The sequence below is a fragment of the Lissotriton helveticus genome, chromosome 5_1 (genome assembly GCF_964261635.1).
Source record: "Lissotriton helveticus chromosome 5_1, aLisHel1.1, whole genome shotgun sequence".
NCBI classification, from domain to species: domain Eukaryota; kingdom Metazoa; phylum Chordata; class Amphibia; order Caudata; family Salamandridae; genus Lissotriton; species Lissotriton helveticus.
Genome location: NC_136065.1, coordinates 949,033,979 through 949,053,883, shown reverse-complemented (window position 1 = coordinate 949,053,883; position 19,905 = coordinate 949,033,979). Strand labels below are relative to the sequence as shown.

At 43.4% G+C, this 19,905-nt stretch overlaps 1 protein-coding gene across 1 annotated transcript in view; it reads left to right on the top strand.

The window, feature by feature from the left end:
• Window positions 1-19,905, top strand: part of KNDC1 (kinase non-catalytic C-lobe domain containing 1) — a 654,634-nt gene that overhangs the window by 371,310 nt on the left and 263,419 nt on the right. The window contains exons 8-10 of the mRNA XM_078640463.1: window positions 5,215-5,286; window positions 5,368-5,429; window positions 7,583-7,741. Coding sequence (XP_078496589.1) covers window positions 5,215-5,286; window positions 5,368-5,429; window positions 7,583-7,741 — 293 coding nt within the window. The remainder of the gene's footprint in view (window positions 1-5,214; window positions 5,287-5,367; window positions 5,430-7,582; window positions 7,742-19,905) is intronic.

Genomic DNA, 19,905 nt, shown 5'->3' with positions numbered 1-19,905 from the left:
TGGACTGTTGGAAGATGTAGGAATCATGCACACTGCTGGGGTAGTTTGCGACGACATTGGTGAAGAGTCCCCAGTGGTCCACTATTGCCTGCACATTGATGGAATGCGTGTACTTTCTGTTGCGGTAGTGGTGTGCTGTATCTGCAGGGGGCACAAGTGGGACATGTGTGCAGTCTATTGCCCCCAACACGGCCGGGAATCCAGCTATGGCATAGAAGCCTTGCTTGGTCTCCTGCTGTTCCTGCGCAGTGTGAGTGAAGTGAAGGTACTGGGGTATGAAGCTGAGGATGGCATCCAGGACAAGTGTGATGAACCTTGATAGGGCTGGCTGTGAGACCCCTCTGACTCTGGCAGTTGTTCGTTGGAAGGTACCAGAGGCCAACAGGTGCAGCACAGCCAGCAGCTTTGTCTGTGGAGGGATGTTGGTTCTCGGCTGTGTTGGAACCATCAACTAGTGGGCGATGTGGGTCATGATGCAGATGATGGTTGTCCTTTTGAGCTTGTAGTGGGAAATGGCTTCCTCAGGCGTTAGGTCTGTGAGACTGGTGCGTTTTCGGTAGGTTCGCTGTCTTATTCTGCGCTGCTGCTGTGGTGGTCTGGGGAGAGGCCCGGGGAGGGGGGTGGGTCCTGGGGGTGGTGGCGGTGGGTGTTGTGGCCCTGTTGGGGCTCCGAGCTGCATGATGATTAGCTCCATGGCGTCATTTGTTCTTCGGGTGTGGCTGTGTGCGGGGCTCCGTTGCCTACTGCAGGTAGTCGTCCGGCTTTACACCTGCAGAGGCAGGTGTTGAATACCTGCTGCTACAGCGGCTTATCGCGTGGTTTTGACTCGCATCGCGGATCTGGTATTTTGTTGTGAAAGTGGTGTTGTGGTTTTTTCATGTTTTTTTGCACTGGAACGCCTATTTTGCATCTCATTAGGGTTAGTTGGGGGTGTCCACTGTGGAGATACATTTTGGGGCAGATATCGCGGGAATACTGGCAATGTCTGCAGTTTGCACCAGCTTGTGAATGGGGTGTTAAATCTATCGCCACTTTTGATGCGTTAAGGTGGGGATAAATTGGAGATGAGTCCTTGTGAATATCCCCCTTACTCCCCTGCTGCTTTACTCCCATTTATTTTTTACAGCCTCCTTACTCCCATTCCTGCTTTATTAATTGTTTAACAAACCCCTTACTCCCTCTTTAGGATGCACCTTTCCTATATACCCAGCCTCTTCTTAGCTCTATGGCACAGTGTTTCCCATACTGAGGGTTGTGACCCATTGGTGGGTCACGAGCTGTTTATGGGTGGCTTGCAAAGTCAAAGCAATAAATAAAGATGCCTTTAACTTCTGTATTTATCTTGTCACATTTGCTTTACTTTAAGGAAAAAGGTCAAATGTCGGACTATATATCCTGACAAATTGCTGCTTAGTTTTTGGACATCGGGCTTGGTGTTTACAAACTCCTCTCACCTTGCAGTCAGAGAAAGAAGGGTAGAGTGAATTAAGTGACAATCTTGCTGGAGTGCAGGGAGTGTGAAAGCAAAGGCTGTAGGATATAGCTTTTTTGTAACACACAACAAAATGTTAATGCCTGTAAATGAACTGTGCACATTCAGCAGTTAGGAAAGTCAAAATAATGCACATTTTATGTAATTCTGAAATGTGAAGGAAAAAAAGGCCATGATTTAGATATCAGTGGATGGGTTACTCTGTCACAATGATGATGGTTTTTCCGTGTTCCAAATTCTAATCCCGTTGGATATTATGGGATTTATATTTCGGCAGATGGGATATCCATCCCGTTGTGACAGAGTAACCCATCTGCCGATATCTAACTCAGACCCAAAGATTTTAATAGGATCAAACAAATCAAAACACTTTACTTGGTGGTGAGCAAATGATAAACATTAACTCAAACCCGATTTTCACACATTATCGTTTCTGTGCAACATAGTTTTATCAGTAAAACTGTACGTCTGTGCACATTTGTGGCCATTTTCATGAAAAATAGGCAGCCTATAAAGGACAGTGCTTTACAATATGATGGTTTAGTTACATTAACAAAATTGCACACTTCATGTCCACTAAAGCTAGATAGGTCACAAGAGTTTGTTGTCTCAAAAATTGGGTTGTGGTTCTAAAAAGTTTGGGAAGCACTGCCTTATAGAATATAGAAAAGAGTGAAATGATGAAAGTCAGATACCTATCTCAAATAAGCAAAGAAGATCAATCAAAATGTCAGGAACTGAACATAAACTTAAAACAACAAAAAAATAGAAGAAAATTTAGCTTGGTGAACTTAATGTAAATAATTCCAAACTGCAGAAACAACTATTTCAGTGGAATGTCCGAGGTGAAAAATGTGACAGTGAAGGCAGCAGTAGATTGTTATAAATAAGAAATAATGATAGCTAAGAACAAACAATGCTTGGTAAAAATTTGAGAAGCCTAAAAAGGAGAGAACGAATAAAGCTGTTAAAATGTTGTACAGGATCAAGTGATGATCTCAAGAGAAATTGTAGTGGCTCTAAAACACACATTTTGTGGTTTCTAAAGTGAACCACAGAATGGTATTATCGCACAAAATCATTGTATTGGCTATTACTTAATCTCAGGGCTTCCCTTTAGAGTTCAAACTGCCACCTCCTTCGAGGTTTTCTGTAAGAAACTTAAGTCTTGGCTTTTTTAGCTGTTGTGGGTGCCTCCATTCTCTGATTTATTGCTGGGAAGCCCTATAGGCATCCATACACGATACAAATTCAAATATTCATGATTTTCAGGAAAGAGGGGAGACACTCCCCATGTTGTGTTGTTCATATGAAAACTTATACAGGATCTGCTCGTTTGGACAACATACACTGTGGGACTGGTGTCAGACTAATTCTAAACACCCCTACCGGGTATGTTGGTCTTCTGTATCAGCTAGCTCACAGTGTCACTAGATTCTCCTCTTACCAAGGAGAGAATAGTTCTTGGCAACCATCTAACATTACAACCCTGATCCATCTGGACCGTGGAAACAATATAATCCTTTCGCTCTGTCAGTCTGGCTTACTTAGTCTGTCTCCGAGAGATACACAGAATAAACAGTCTGGACGTTTTCAGTAAGCATTTATTGAATAGTTGTTATTCTGGTGTAAAATAGATGAGCTGCAAGAACCATCAGACAGTAACAGATATAAATGATTAGAAGCACTATGAAAGTAAAAGGATGATGGATTTCTACCATCTTGCGAGAATCCTGAACACATACGAGTATATAAACTACATGACAATAAAAGTGCGTACTCCTACGATGCCTCCCTAACTAGATGTACCTACGTTTACCTAGCATGTCTGTAGGTATGAAGCCAGGAATCCCTCTAGGATAAAGTCAACCCAATTACCTCGGTTTGGACACCCTGCAAGGGATGTTAAACCACTGCAAGCTGGAGTGTATGCCTCTTGGGCATAACTTAAAGCACACACATACACTTTCCACAGGACGAGATAGCAGATCTATTATTGCAGGTAGTTCCATAACCAACATTGCTGCTCTGTACACCACTATACCTGCCTTATTTCAGGCACAATGGGGAGACTTGAACTATTTTTGAATACCAATTGAGAGCTGTAGAATGGCTTTTAATGACCTTCCACTCAACAGACTCACAACTAAGCAGGGCCATAAAGGCTATACACATAAACACTCCCAGGAAGTATAGGGTTCCAAAAGGTTTAATGGAATTAGAGATGGGTGCAGACATGACACAGAGAAACAAAACTCCACAAACGTCTGTCACTGTCTTTATCACTTCAGTCCCTTCTGTTCTTAGGACACTGTGGGGCATTTTCTCTTGCCTTTCACTTCCACCCTTCTCTGCAATACATAATAATCGGTAGCCTGGCTGGGGAGACGGAAATACATTGGGACTGAGATTGTATAGTGCTGAAAGAGTCCTTATCAATAAGCTCACATTACACTGCGGGCCTAGTTAGCAATTTTACTTTACACCTACATATAGGATTAGAAAGAGGAGCTCTTGAGCGGGAAGCCTGAGTAAAGAGCTCCACGAGGCGAAACATCTTTTCAAGAGATTTCATCCCACAAAACATTGTGGCAATGTTAAAGAGATGAAAACTAGTGTCAGTTGCGGCCGTTACTAAGCCAAGTGGTGAGGCGGGGGTGGTGGGGGTATGAGCGTAGGGGTGAATGAAAAAAAATAAAACAAATCTCACTCGCCTGAATTCGCTTGGGTGCTGCCGACTCTGCTGTGTCTCCTCACTGCAACAGGAAGATCCCATCCTTCCGGAAGCCCGTGTCCAATCACAACATGGCCTTAAGCAGCATTGTGATTGATCTGTGTTCCATGGTTCGACACTCAGACACAGGCCTGGAGGCTTTGCATGTTCCCCGCCAGGCTGTGTAATGCAGTCTGGTGGGGAATATGTGAAGTGTGCATGACGGTTTGACCGGCCCTCTTGGACCGGTCAAACCATCATGTGCACTTTAGAGTGTGCTTTACACTCGTACCCTGCCCCCTGCACTGACCAGCCTGGCCCACCCGCCCGTCCGGCACCCGAGCAGGAAGGAAAACGAAAACAATAATACCGTTAGTTACTATCATTTTCCTTTTCCTTTTTACACTGCTCGCAGAGCATTGGGACGACGCTCCTCCGCCTTAGTGGAAGAGCCGTCACTGACTACTATAGTTGCAGGAACTCAGTGCGTGGAGGTGCCATGACTCAATAAAAGTGAATATTTGTAACAAGGATATCATCATGCATGAGTTATGCCATTTTGTTTTTTCATGTATAATATTTGTAAGTGCTGGTGTCTTACCTATAAGCAGGATGCAAGGAATTAAGTAAACCCTACTGTCTCATTGAAAGTCATTGTACAGTGCAATGTGTGAGATGGTAAACAGTGGTTTGTTCATGTTATTAATACTGCCCTGCGGCAATAATGTGAAATTTGACTTTTTCACTATGGTAATAAGTGGATTAATAAGCGTTTTTTAAATTATCTCCTGTCAAACAACATACTTTATTGTGTCCCATTAATTTTCCATGGCATAAAATATTATTCATACGGCACTTAAGCATGTTCCAACTTCATGTATGGAAATACTGATCTGAGCTCTAACTTACTGCAGTTAATATATTTTCTTGTTGTACGTGTAACCATCACTGATTCTTACTACATCTTTGCATTACAACTCTGAATAATAATAATTGGCCATTTTTGCAGCTTATTTATGCATGGACTCCGTGATAATCGATTCTCATGGAGAAATCCTTTTTGTTGCACCTAAAGAGAAGGGTAAGCTTTTTTCACCTACCACTTTATTGCCATCTTTTTCTATCTGAAAACAAAGTTTTATAAAGTGTTTTGTGTTTTCAGGTGACAATGATACATTGTGTGTGCCTCCTGAATTTGGAGAACAAGGATTTGTCACAGAAAAGGTAATCAAGTTTTTCATGTTCACATTCTGAATCCATATTGTTTGCTTTGTCTACAAAATGGTACATTACATTTTCAAGAAAATACCTGTAAATAGCTATGGGCCTGAGGTACCTAGTAATTTTGTGGTCAGAAATCATGCGATTTGCCAACGCTTGTGATTGAAAAAAATTAATTTTTCGTATGTTTGAAACAGCAGCGGCTCCTCCGCTATAGCGGAGGAGCATAGCCTTCCCCCGCCAGCTACCTCAAAAGAGCAGGAAATGAAAAATAAAACAATAACAAACCAATTTTTTTATTATTTTATTTTTCCTTTCCTGTCAAGTCTTTGAGGGTGGGGCCATGGGGGACGACAGTCTCAGGAGGAGTGATAGTGCACTGAGATCATTGTGCATGACCCTTTGGCAGGCCGTCTCAGGCAGGCCAAACCATCATGCGCACTTAAGCTGTCTCCAACCCAGCTGCGTCGCTGGGTTGGAGACAGCAGGCACTGGCTCCCAGTATGTCTGGGAGCGCAAATCCTCAGCGCTCAGGCCAAGCCTGGCGCTGTTCTCTTGACATGAGAGCAGCATTAGGATTGGCTGCTGTGGAGTCTGGGACCCTCTGCCTGCGAGAAGAGGGAAAAAAAGAGCGTGACACGGCCTGCTACAGGTAACATTTTATTTTTTATTTATTTTTTATTTATTTTAAGAACAATTGAATATATGTCAAATAGTATCAAACATGTTGTCACCTCTTTATGTCGATAACAAGCTTTTTTTCATACTAGCCACTCTTGACAGAATCAATTTCTGAAAGACATTTGTTTGGGTGTAAGGATATAAAATCATCCTGTTATGTAGTAAAGTGAAAGAAAGCGATCACTTAATGTCTTCTGATGCTCAAAGCCCAAATGAACACATTCCAAATATATACCTCTCAGAGTTCAGTGACTTCATCACGAGACCACATTGTATTATAGAGATACCAAAATGGCTTGTTACAGCCCTGGCAGGTATCCCTTTTCATAAGGCCCTACTTAAACATGAGTTGTAGTGTGTAACATTGTCTGAAGATTAGTATCTGCTAAATTAACCATCTTCAGACAATATTGTTTCACTTAAGTATTGAATGTTGATATCCAAAGACTCTGGGAAGTTTGCAATAACAACAGAATACCAATCTCAGTTCTGTTAAGAGTAGGCCTAAGTTTTCATGCATTATTTATTTTATCGAAACATAAATGAGGATCTTGTCTCTTTAATATTGTAGCACTTAAAATTACGAATAATTATACTGTTCAAAATAGAAATATAGCTACAAATGCTGAGTTTGAACCATCATCTTGCCTTATGAAATCAGAGATAATTCTGTATAGTCTTTGTTAAACACACAATTAAACAGTTTAAAATTAATTCAAAGAAAAAAACATAATAATTCTAAATTGATCTAAATTAAATTCAGTGTAAATATGTATGTCCCACCCAAGTTTTCAGATAGAAGGTTTTACCATTCTGTCTAATGAGAACAATATATTGCAAAATATTCTGAGGAAATAGCGATTTATCATAGCTAATCAGGCATGCAACCTTCCTTGCATTCATAATTAATGAATAAGAACTTTACAATAAAATATTTCCATTTACAATGTTACAATGAGAAAGGAGATGGAGCATAGCTAGTGTCATCAAGTTTGTCTTTAATAGTAGCCAACCACTGAAAATCATGATCTAAAGAGAAAGCTCACTGTTATAAAGGCTACAAAGACAGGGCTGGGAAACCAAAGGCTCCCTGTTTGGGATCCAATTTCGCAAAATGTTAAGAAAATTTCACATTTTCCCAACTCCCTATAATAATTCACAAACGTCCTCATAGGCATCAGAGTTGTCTTTCCTCTCCACTGATAAGATTAACAAGAAAAACTAGACAACATGTTTGAAAGTGAACACATTTCAAATATGTATATCTGCCTCTAAATACCACTATCAGTTTAGTCAATATTTCACAATCAAATTGTTAAAAATGGATATGTTTCATTGCAATGTTAGATTATATATATATATATACATGTAAATGAGGAAAGTATTTTGTGAAATGAAAATGGGTGAAGGGAGGTGTTTCTCATTCACCTGTTTTGGTCTACTGAACTAGTTATGAGTATACTTTTTCTTAACAGGCATGTGTTTATGGTGTTGCAGCAATTTTGTGGACAGCAGCTAAATGCAATAGCCCAATTCAAGAAAAGCTGGCATTACCTAAGAAATTGAAGAGACTTCTGTTAAGCATGGCAAAAAGAAATTATGAAGATCGACCTTCTTTAGATGATGCCCTTAAGGTGAAGCATTTCATTTCAGTTTGTGTTTGTTTTTTACACCAATACTTTCAGCATGAGAACAAACAATACATAAGCTTCAGCCATAAAACCCTTTCCCTTCTAGGAACATCTGTAATGGTCTATAGACTCATGCCAATCATTTTCTGTGTATGTCATACTTTCATTATGAACTGTTGAAATGTTGGAACAACCTGGAGTCCCCATCATGTCAGATCTTGCCCTGTCTTGATACATAATAACAATCTGAATGAAATGGAAGCTACGCCTTCATATGTTATACAAATCTACATAATTCACTGCTCCTATGGCTCCTATGTACACCTATGTACACCTTTTAGGCTACTTGTTTTGATTCCTTCTGCAGAATACTGAAATGTTATTCTTACACTAGACACATAGGTATTCATCATTCTCGGCTACAAGATTTGCCTATATGAGCCTTCTTTGTAACAATGGACAACAAAGGATCACTTGTTACCAGACCCAACATAGATGTACCTCACCCAAAAATATTTTGTCCTATCTGGATAGACTTGTTTTATTTATTTGTTTTGGTCATATAATTTGTTTATGCACAGATTGTGAACTGGGTTGACTCAAGGCACTGTATATGTTTGGGATCAAAGATTATTTTGGGAATGGAGTGATTAACCATAGTTAGTTACAAGAGCTGCAAGAAGGGGCCCCTCACAATTTGCAGGTAATGAGGGCCCACTTGGGGAAGCTTATTCACACAGCTCACTATTGAATAGTCAGAAATGTTCTCCCATAAGATTGCTTCTGCATTTGGAATAAACTGACAAATGCGTGGTTGCTCACCCAATTTTGCATTATGGCCCAACTCAAAAGGACTTCTGAACGTGTAAAACCATTCAAGTGGCTTATCAGTGATTAGTGACTGCAACAGCATGCGAGTCTTGGAGCCAGTTATGTATGTGTGGTATATCTACATGCAGATGTGTTAATTCTGTGTTATCCTCCTATTTGATATGCTAGTCATACTTTTCAAAGAAATACAAAATGCCAGGTGCTCATCCTTTTTTTGCATGTATGCATGGCTGATAGCCCTGCTTGTGAATTGTGAACTTGAAAGGTAGCGTGAGTATTGGTGTTACACTTCATGTATGCAAAGCACCTGCAGCAGAAATAAACCTAATATACAAACACAGTGGCCATGTTTAAAAGGGTAAACTCTGATATTTTATGTATAATCTCATCAAGTGATCATCATGGTGACCACAGCGACTGTGTGATTAACTCAAGTGATTGTAAACAATTTGCCACTTGTGAAATAATGGTATATCCAACCTGGTTATTTTACATAAAGAGATATATAGGAATTTAGTGAACACAACATGTATGTGAGAAATAGACAGGAGAGTAATGAGTCATAAATATGGTGGTTATCTTTTAACAGAAAAATCATACCCTAAGAATCTTCGGGAAATTTCATGGTAAATCGTCAACAGTACTTCTATATAATCAACCAAAATGGCCTATGTTGGTAGTTATCTATGCTCTAAACATGTTATTACATAACATTCAATTGAGAAACCAAAGTTACATAGTGAATGTATGGGACTCCACAGTGATCTTACTTAACCCTGCTTATTGAAATTGTTAATCATCTAAAAAAATGACATTTTTATTCGATCATTGAGAACTTTCGGTTGGATTATGTCCAGTGTCTATATCCAACAAATTTTTCTTTAGAGCAATTTTCTTCTAGTGTCCCATTCAGGATTATTCTCAATCTGTTCAAAGCTGAACTAAGACATGCTAATTGTCATAAGGGGACAATGAAGATTTGAAGTCAGTAGTTTGAGTTGTGTGACAATATGTTTTTGAATGGTGTTTTTTTGTGCAGAAGTGAAGAGTGACAAATGACAATGTTGGCGTATTGAGAGGGATGTTGTAGAGCGTAATATGGGCAGTTTATTGTATAGCCTGGTTCAGGATGCTCTGATGTTTGTTGAGTCATGCCTCTACAGCTTTAGATATATGTTATTGGAGCACAATGCCTATATTGGAAGTGACCACTGAGTTAGCCCATTGCTCATGCTTGGTTGGCTTTCTCATCTGTCTCGTTTGCTTCTTATTTATTGGCTTTCTTCCCTCTTCATGTGTTTGTCTCTCCTCTGAAGCTTAGTTGCTTTACGGGCTTTCTTACTGGAAAAGTTGCATCTTTCCACTGCTTACATTCAGGGAACTACTTTTTTCGTTTTCTTTCAGTACTCTATTGGAGTGCATGTGTTTTTTGTTCTCTCACTCGTGCTGTTTACTCCTTCAAATGCCTACAAAGACCTTCCGTTTTGCTCCCCACACCAGCTCATCTACTGCTTTACTTTTATCAACATTGTATTTTTTAATGTTCCACTCCAAGACAGGTGGCCGCCATTTCACAAATGTAAAGTACAAGTAAAAAAACAAAAAACAGTCATGTGCCTATGCTATGTTCATCTACATTTGTCAGGTTTATGTATAACCTATGACTTTAAAGTTATTGCTATTAAATAAATGATGACATTAAAACTTTTACCCCTGTATACTGAACGAAGTGTGTCCCCATAATGCAGGAATCTCTAGTGTTGCCTGACCGATATTGATTTACAGCCCACTGTCTACTCTTCAGTACGCAAAGTGGCTATGCACTGGATCTTGAGCCCTTACTTTAGATGAACATCTACTGTACTTATGAATTCTGTACAATACTAAAAGCACGTCTTTGAGTACTTTACTAGTTCCTAAACAGTCCCTATGGTACCACCACTCCATAACAAAATTGCCCAGTGACATAGTAAGGATGCTGCTATAGGCTGCATTGAAAGCACCGAAATGGGCTTTCTGTCACCCCACTCATGTTGGATAGCAACACACAGCGATAATTGGGCCTCAGACACCTGGGCTGTGGTGCCAGTCGAAGTAAACTTCCTTTTCTGAAAGTTGAAACTTTGTAACGAAAAAAAAGAATAATGCCTTTACAATACTGTTGCAAGTGTTTGTAATTTTGCAGTTCAATGCATGTCTTCTATTGTGCCTCTTTCCTGCATGAATGTGGTTAGCACTGCAGAAAGCCAGAAACCTAATTCTGAATTCTGAACTTGGAAAGGAGGTAGGTACTACAGCTTGTAAATTTGGGATTGACCTATTCTTAAACCCAAAAGCTGTAGTTGCTCTGGGATGGGTGCTCATTGTGCTTGAGTAATGCTCACTTTGTGGTAATTATTCACTATGACCGTGATTCAACACATTTTACATTTTGGTGAACTGATGTCCATGCTGAATTTCTTGATTTTGCAATACATCACTACCATAGCTGCCAAGGTTTCAGATTGCTATGTGTGACATTTTCACAATTTCATTGGAATTATGAGTGACACTTCAACGACTATGAGTGCACTTTCTCGTGAGCAAAATCAAGCAATTAAGATGAGGGAAACATATAAATATCAGAAATTACACCCATTTGAGCAACAAGAATCTCTGAGAAAATCTTAAAACTGCTGCAAAGCACCAGAAAATAAAGGATACTAACATAGTGCCCTTGTAACTTGATCGTAATGTAAACACATGTGTAACCGTGATAATAAACAACAAATAAGTCTTTCAGAGGCAGTTCTTTATTTAGGTTCTGTACACTGCTCACTTTAGTAACCTCAGAAAGATGAAAGGGACAGTCAGGGCTGTCGGAAGCCAAAACCTGATCTGCAGAATGTGAAAGGATCTTTGTAGCGTGCAGTGATGTCCCAAAGCTGTGTCTCCCACCAAACTCATGTTCTAGCCGACTGTCTACAGCGACAGCTGACTCAGACGTACCCTTCATGGGGTCTGTAGTATGGCTGATGGCTTCCACAATAGGCAGCCCTGGAACTTCCATAGTAGAAATATGTTCAGTTTGTGTAATCAGTGGGCCAAAAGTGCTTTGAGTTAGTCTCGTGGATCCACCTCCCTTGGCTAGTGAGCACCCACTGACTCTCAGACTGCAGGCAGCTCAGCTGCCTGATGATAGCATGCCCTCATTAAATTTAATTTGATTGTGGTATTACACACTGATAACTTGAAGTGGCTGATTAATACTTGCTACTTACTGTTCTGTCCTTCTGAATGATCTTCAGCATGTACCAGGCAGTATGACTGGCGTGTTGGTGACTCAGTGCAAGGCACCCATGTGGCAAATTTATCTGCATTAGTCAGGCCAGGCTGCGGCCGGCTGGCCACCTGTCCCCTGTGTCCTAGCGGCTGCTGCAACCGGTTAGTGATGGTCAATCATGACTCCATGATGACCCTTCGCTGGCTGCAGCACTCTCCCTCACCCGGGCTTGGAAATAATTCAATTTGCCGACCCATAGGTGGCAGCCATAGTCAGTCAGAAGGCTTTATTTCGATAAAAACATATCATAAAAGCAACACATATTTTAAGAACACATTTACAATTAAAATCATCAATGAATCTATTTACACCAAATTTTACAACCAATACTTAAGGATTAAAAACAACATTTGATCAATTGGTTAAAAATCCAGATTAAACAATTTGCTTAAGCCTTTTATTTCTGACATACCATGCCCATGATAGAAATTCAGAAAGACCACAGGCATACGATAATCGCGAGTCTGCCATCAAAATGCGCAGAGCCTCGTTGTAGCACCTAGTGCCTAGCAGCTGACATAGCGATTTGAGCCACCTTTTCCTTGGCTTGACATACGCCGGGCATGCAAACAGAAAATGCGCTACAGATTCTATTTTGGTTGTGCAAAAAGGGCAAAATAGTGCTGTTTGGGCCGGGGGTTTCCATCGAGCAGTTACGGCGCGCACTGGAAGAGCCCTGACCCTAAATCTAAAATATAGGGCCCTATCAACTGGATTACAGACAATATCGAGATAAGGTTCCCGAAGCGGCTAGTCCTTAAACTTTAAGAACTCCTCCATAAGTCTACCCAGAGTATGGTCAATGTTGGTTCTAGACGCAACCCAATTCCAATAAAGACTCTTTAGGGTTGCCTTCGGTGGAGAGGACCTACTAGCCCATGCTTCACTAAGGCCCAGATCGCCAAGTAAAGCTTTTACGTCTTTTAACCACTTTACTTTGTACCTTCCTGGCAATGACATTATTTTAGATAACCCTTTAGCATATTTGGCCAATTCAGGCACACGCCACAGCCGAGCCCATAGGAGCAACGGCCGGAGTTTTGCCAGATCGTTAATTGGGCGACTGCCTAAATCAAGTAATAAGGGTATCATTGGAGTGCTCTGGGGGAGTGACATAAGGTCCCTATAAAACTTATTTTCGGACCTAATCAGTTGGTCTATGTTAGTAGTACCGCATAGCTCTGCCCCATAGAGAGCAGAGCTAAGTCCCTTTGCTTTATAAATGTCGATGACAGGGGCAATCGGCCTTACTGAAGAGCAGCGTTGTTCCTTGAGCAGCGCCCCAGTGACCCTCTTATGAGTTAACAGCATTTTAAAGAGATGCGGTGTCCACTGCATAGTATCCGATATGCGTATTCCTAAATAATCGAACACAGTGACCCTTTCTAAAGACACATGATTCAATGCTGGGGTGTGCTCAAGTTTTTTCGGGGGGTTCAGCACCAAATACTTTGTTTTATTAGTATTTATTACTAAACCTCGCTGTGAGCAGAAAGTCTGGAAATTGTCTAAGAGATTTTGGAGGCCCATTGGGGTCTTAGATATTAAGAGCGTATCGTCCGCAAATAGGAGGGTAGGAATTCGCTTGTCCGCCAGGGATGGTTCGTCTGAAGGTTCTTTTAGCAGGTGCTCAACCACCCCATTCACGTATAGTGAGAAAAGGGTGGGAGCAAGAACACATCCCTGGTGAACCCCTCTCTCTACTGGGATTCTGTTGGTTTTCTGACCCTCTGTGCCCCATCTTACTTGGGCAAAGTTTCCTTCGTGGAGCCTCACCAATATGGACAAGATATTACGAGGAAACCCCATATCGGACAGCACTCGCCAAAGACTCTCCCTAGGCACAAGGTCAAAGGCAGTCTTTAAATCGATAAACGCAAGATAAAGACTGCCTTTGCCTATGACAACCACCTTCCAGTAAATTAACATTAGTCTAAAAGCTTGTTCTATTGTGCCCGTTCCAGCCCTGAACCCCGCGTGGTAATCGGAGAGAATCTCATTTTCGTTAGTCCGTTGTAAGATTCTCTCCAGCAGCACCTTACCAGCGACCTTCTGGGTTGAATCTAACAAGCTTATAGGCCGATAGTTAGAAGGGTCGTGCCTAAGGCCCTTTTTAAAAATGGGCACGACCTCGGCCCCTTTCCACGACTCGAGAATGGCAGCACCTCTATCGATAGTAATAAGCAAGGAGTGGATAAGCTTCCCCCATTTCAGCTTGTCAGAAAGAAGCAGATCCCAGGGATGCCGTCCGGGCCAGCTGCTTTCTGGGGCACAATGCGGCTAATGGCATACTCGACTTCCTTGGTTGTAAAGGGGAAGTCAATAGGTTCGCCAGGAAGAGCATGAAAATTAGATGGGACTAAGGCACTAGACCCTTGCTGGCAGGTATACAGTTTTGAGAAGTGGTCAAACCACGCTTGGCCGGTGATATTACATGTAATGAGGTCGCTATCTGGTCTACTTCTAGCTCTTATAGTGTCCCAAAAGCGTCTAGCATCCCTACTGGAGCTAGCCTCTTTTAATGTTTGCCAATAATGGTCCTCCCACTCCTTTTTTGCATTGGTTATTGCCACGTTATACTCTTTTCTGGTATGCTGTATTAAAGGTTGTGACTTCCCCTTGACAGCCTTAATCAAGGCTGACTTCTTATATCTACATATAGGAGTGAACCAGTCCCGGGTGCCTTTTTGGGTCTGGGGCCCTGCCACATTACCCCCTCGTGCTTGCTTCAGGAATATTTTCCCTATCAGGTTGGTGGTGTCCTGGAATACAAGCGTTGCCCTGCCGGGGACAGGGTGATCTAAAATAATCATGTCCAACTCCCTTTGTGAGGCTATCAATGCTGTATTTATAGCCTCTACCTTTGCTTCGTCCACAGCGACTTTACACCACTTAAGGCGTCTCCCACAGTTAGATGGAAATACTTTGGGGGCGAGCTCTAATTTGCTTAATGTTGGTACATCATCTTTCTTATGCCTCAAGTGCTTAAGGGTTAAAGAAAGCGGATTGTGATCGCTGTCTACAGTGGATAAGACAACCATATCCTAGACAAACTTCCAGAGCCTAAAATCAAGGAGGATATAATCAATCCTTGACGTATGGTTCACCCTATTATATGTATCTGCTCCCATGGGGTCCCCGTTAGTTCTGCCATTAGCAGCTCTTAACCCAAACTCCATAGTCAAAGCATTCAACTGGATTGCCCTTTGCGACCATTTTGTTATTGGCTGGATCGTTAGCATGGGTATACCCCTCCTTGCATCGTCCTCACCTAGGTCCAAGATATCCTCTGTTGCAAGGGGCTCATAGGTACAGTTGAAATCCCCTGCAACCAGGGCTTGCATGCCATCATTGCAATCTCTGAGCTCACTTTCTAGTATGGCTATTGTTGGAGATAAGGAATCGTTTTTAGTGCCCCTATAATATATAATAAATAGCTCAATGGTTCTCCCCCAATTAGGAACTCTCTATGAGATTCTAGGGAGATCAGGAGAATTACATTGCTTCTGCGTAATATAACAGCCCAGGGAAATGCTTACCCAGATAAGAAGCCCACCTGAAGGGCGGCCCCTCCCAGTTATTTGGGGTACTGCAGGTAGAAAATAGGTAGTAAAGCCAGGTCTGTGGGTGGGTTCCAGGCTCCAAGTCTCCTGAAAAATACAGATCGAGTACGCGTCCACCAAGATGTTCCAATCTGGTAAGCCTAATTTCCTATGGATACCTGCTATATTCCAACTGATAACCTTGATTGATTTGGTATCACCCAGTACTGGGTTCTGCAGGGAGCCTAGTTGTACACTAAGTGGGTTCAACTCTGTTCCCGCCGGCTCAGGGGCCAGAGGAGACAGAGGAGAAATACGCAAAACCGGGACATCTCCCTGGTCAATTGATAACACAGCAGCGGACGGACAATCACCTGTGCAACTATAGGATGAGTTGGAAGGAAGGAGATCACTATGTCAGTACCCTAGATCGGGGCCATAGCATTCTCGCCCACCGCCCAAATTTGGGGTAATTGAGATGCAATGATCACCAGGAGACCTTTCTCCGGGTTGGTTCCCATAATTCTGCCATTGGATCTGGGATGCTTACTGTGGGTAGAAATGCCCAAAGCCAAATGCTCTTATTCCGCTATTACCATAATCATTTTGGTGCTTACAAATAGACCTTACGGCGCGTGTATCCCTAAAATTGACTAGGATACAATCGCCTGGGGTGTCCTTTACCCTTCTGCCCACCCAGCCAACTCTTCTCACAAGCAAAATCTTTCCATCAAATTGTCTCGGCAAGGGCCTGTTATTATTTAACCAAAATGTAGTTTTATTTCTGAGTTCATTATGTGATTCTGTTTTACCCGGCGGTAGCCGAGGAACTCCCGTTAGAACAACTACATAAGGCATACTAGCTGGAGGCAAGTCAATGTGGGGAGAACTGGTCCACGTAGCATCTATTACACGAGGTTTTTGGGCCGAGTCTTTATTTTGGTTCACCACATTACTAGAAATGGTTTTGTGTTGCGTGGGTACAACAGCACAATTTGCCCTGTCTCTTATAGTTGCTGCATTGCTAGGGGCATTTTTGTCTATCTGGGCCTGTGTGAGTGCACTAGCCCCATGGCCCTTATCCCCCTTGGCCGCTGAGTGTTTACTTAATTTGCTTCCCTTTTTTGAAGCTGTTGGTAGGGGGTTATTACCACTCATTGGCCCAGAAGCATCTTTTTGGTTTAGGGGTACATTATTGCCTATCTGTAGAGGATCTGGCAACCTCTGTTCAGCAGGAGTAGAACTGTTTTTGGCATGTAGCTTAATTAATGCCTTTACTGAGAAGAAGTTTTCGAGGGTCCCTTGTTCAAAGGTATCAAGCCTTTTAGATAAGGCTTTAATCCTCTCAAGTACCGGCAATATAAGGGACTTCACGATCTGTTCAATATGGACGATAATAGTGGTATCTTTTGGAGAACTTGGTGGACTTGCAAGATTTAAACTATCACTAGGCTGCGGGACAGCATTAGAGTTTGCTAAAACAGAAGGTTTCTCCAGCAGACCCTCCATTCTTTGCCAAAAACATTCGCCAGTTGGAGGACCTCTAGTATCAAGTATAGTGGTTATAATATCAGATACATAGCTACTGTCATTCCTCTCCTGTGGGATTTTATGTTTATCAGCCGCTTTCTTTTTCCTATTACCACCTACATTCCCCCTTTTGTTTTGGGCAGTGAGAATTTCTCAGGTAGCGGGTTCAACCCCACGCCTAGCCAACTGCCCTCTGGTGGTCACACGCGGGCTGTCACTACTTACACTTTCATCTGCCTCAGAAATCGAGGTCGAGCTCAATAGGCTTTCGTGATTCTCATTTACTTTAGAGGCATTTTCCTGAGATATAAGAGTAGTCGGTGTCTGGGATAGCCTATCAGGTAAAGATTTCAGTAAAATCTCAGGGGATACATTGCTCTTCTCAGGGACTACAACCTGAGTCAATGGGGCGTGACGAGCACCTGGGAGAGAAACAAAAGAAGGTGTCAGCATTGAGTCTTGGGAGTTGGTAGTAAGCATTGATAGATTAGAGGAGGGTAAGGGGGGAGAGAGCCCACAGGAAGCGAAAAGCGGCGTTCTGTAGTATCTATAGGGTTTGCCACCACCCCAGTAGTTTTTTGCAGCATGCGATCTATTGCCGTGAGGCTGGGAAGCTGTGGATTTCCTGCTGCCTTTTGCTTGGGTACAGGGGCAGGTCTCAAGGGGTTACGCCTTACCATTCTTGATCGCTCTTAATGGGAGGTTAGTAACATAAATCCAAATACTGATTATGATGCCAACACTTTCAGAAACCACACCAGATCAAGGATGATATAGTACCCTAGAGGAAGAAAACACTTTTAGCAAAGATTTTTATGTCCTAGCAAGACTTAATTATTATCGGCTCAATATCATACAAGAGTCAATTTGAAAATATAGAAGTGCTATGACAAAAAACCGATGGACCAAGAGAGGTGGCCCAGCCCAGCCTCACCTGGCCTCCAACGGCCGCAAACGGTCCGGCCCTTGTCCCGGGCTTCTCCCACACGCTCCCGCTTAGTGGTAGTCTAGATCCACTAAGTAGGGCGTATGACGTCCTGTGGGCGGGTCAGACAGGGAGCGCGGACCATGTGTGCGCGGTCAGGCAGGGACTCCTGGGTAATTGAGTCCCTGCAGCGCTATTGCCCAACCTGCCTGTTGCTTCTCTGGCCTCCCGCCCCCACAGCTCCTCCAAGTCCTTCTAAGCACTTGGGCACGCAGATGATGGGCGAGCTGCTGGGCAAAAGTCTCCAGTCCGTCAGAAGCTCCACTCGGACAAACAGCAAGGATATCCCCATAGATGCCATAGATGTAGCCCCTGGGGCCGGGCCGGCGTAACCAGCAGCAGTGCTATGAGTAAGCCGAGCGCCATAATTATGGTCGGCGCTGACAACAAACCGTTGAGCAGCTGGCCTCCTTCCTCACAAAATGTAACTCCTTGCACTCTGCAGCAGCAGGGCATGACATCATGTCCCCTCCCGGCCACAGGCACAAAGTTGTGTCACACAACCTGACTGGGGCAGGCCACAACTGTCTCAGTAGTAGCTAGGTGATGTCAGGCTGTCTCACTCAGAGCCGCACAGCGCTGCAGGAATCACAGTTGAAGATACATTGTAGCAGCACTGTGAGTCTGCCACACCTTAGCTTAGCTGCTGGAAACATCCCAAGCCTGTGGGAGCAACACAAGCTTACATAGTATTAATAATATTATCAGAGCTACCTTGTCAATTGGTCTTGCTTGCCTCCTTCAATCACTCTGTGGAACTTGCCATCAACATTATCGCCCCACCAGAGATGTCTTTCACAGGGCAAATCTCAACCCAAAATCCTTGAGCAATACAAAACAGATGTAGGTCGATGCTGCAAACTCCCGATATCACTGATGGGACAGGCGGCCCCCTATAAAATGATTTATCTGCTGAACTTTTTATATGGTCTGCAAAATACCCCATTTGAGATACCAGACGGGTTCTTCAGGTCAGTAGATGATGTAACTAGGGCTGCACTTTGGGAAGGAGAGGTGCCACGGATAGCTCTGGCCATCTTGACCAGGAAGCCTCTAGACGGGGAGATTGCCCTCCCAAATGTGCACACATATTATTGGACGACCCAGCTGTAGGTAAGAAATGACTGGGCCTTTTTGCTGCAGCGGGAATATTGGTTGATGGCGGACCAGAGAGCGATGGACCTATGGGGCTAACAGACACCTTTATGGGGGGCAGGGGCTGCCACCTCTTCACCTTCCGACAGACATAGTCATAAATATAAGGAAGACTGTGACAAACCACCCGGCATGGAAGGATAAAGTGATGGTGAAAACCCTACTGTGGGAATATGACATATATTAAAGGATCTGCAGGTCATTGAGGGGCACAGGAAGGGCGTGGCCTGGAAGCCGTGGCGAGGAGAAGCGTGAGTGCCGAGCTCCACTGAGGAACCCCGCATTTCTCCTGCATAATTGACCCCCAGACGCCCCCGCACACCAATCGGGGACGGGTAAAGCGGAGGAGAGCTGACCAGGAGTGTCTTTGCCCCAAAAGACGATGCGCTCAGGATATCGGCACGGTGCCGTGTGCTGAGTCGGCGGCTCCCAGGGAGCTTAAAATGGCAGCGCTGTGGGCTGAACCGGCTCTGGAGCGGCGCAGCGAGTAAGGGGCACTGCGGATCCGGCCTAGGTGGCGAAGCGGCGGAGATCCGCTGCGGAGGTGGAGGAGGCGCACCAACGCTGGATCTCTGGGCCCGCCTGGTAGTGGACATTTACCCAACCGACGCCGCGGAGCAAAGTGGACTCAAGCAAGAAACGGTGCCGGGGGAGAGGCGAGCTCTGCAACTAGAGAGCGAGTGGCGGCCTGAATCGGCGGGGGCTCAGGAGGCCAGCAGGGGCTGCTATTACGCTGTGGGGGCCCAGGCTGCTGATGCAGAGGCCCCTGAGATGCTCCGGTGAGTTGACGGGGCTTGAGGCG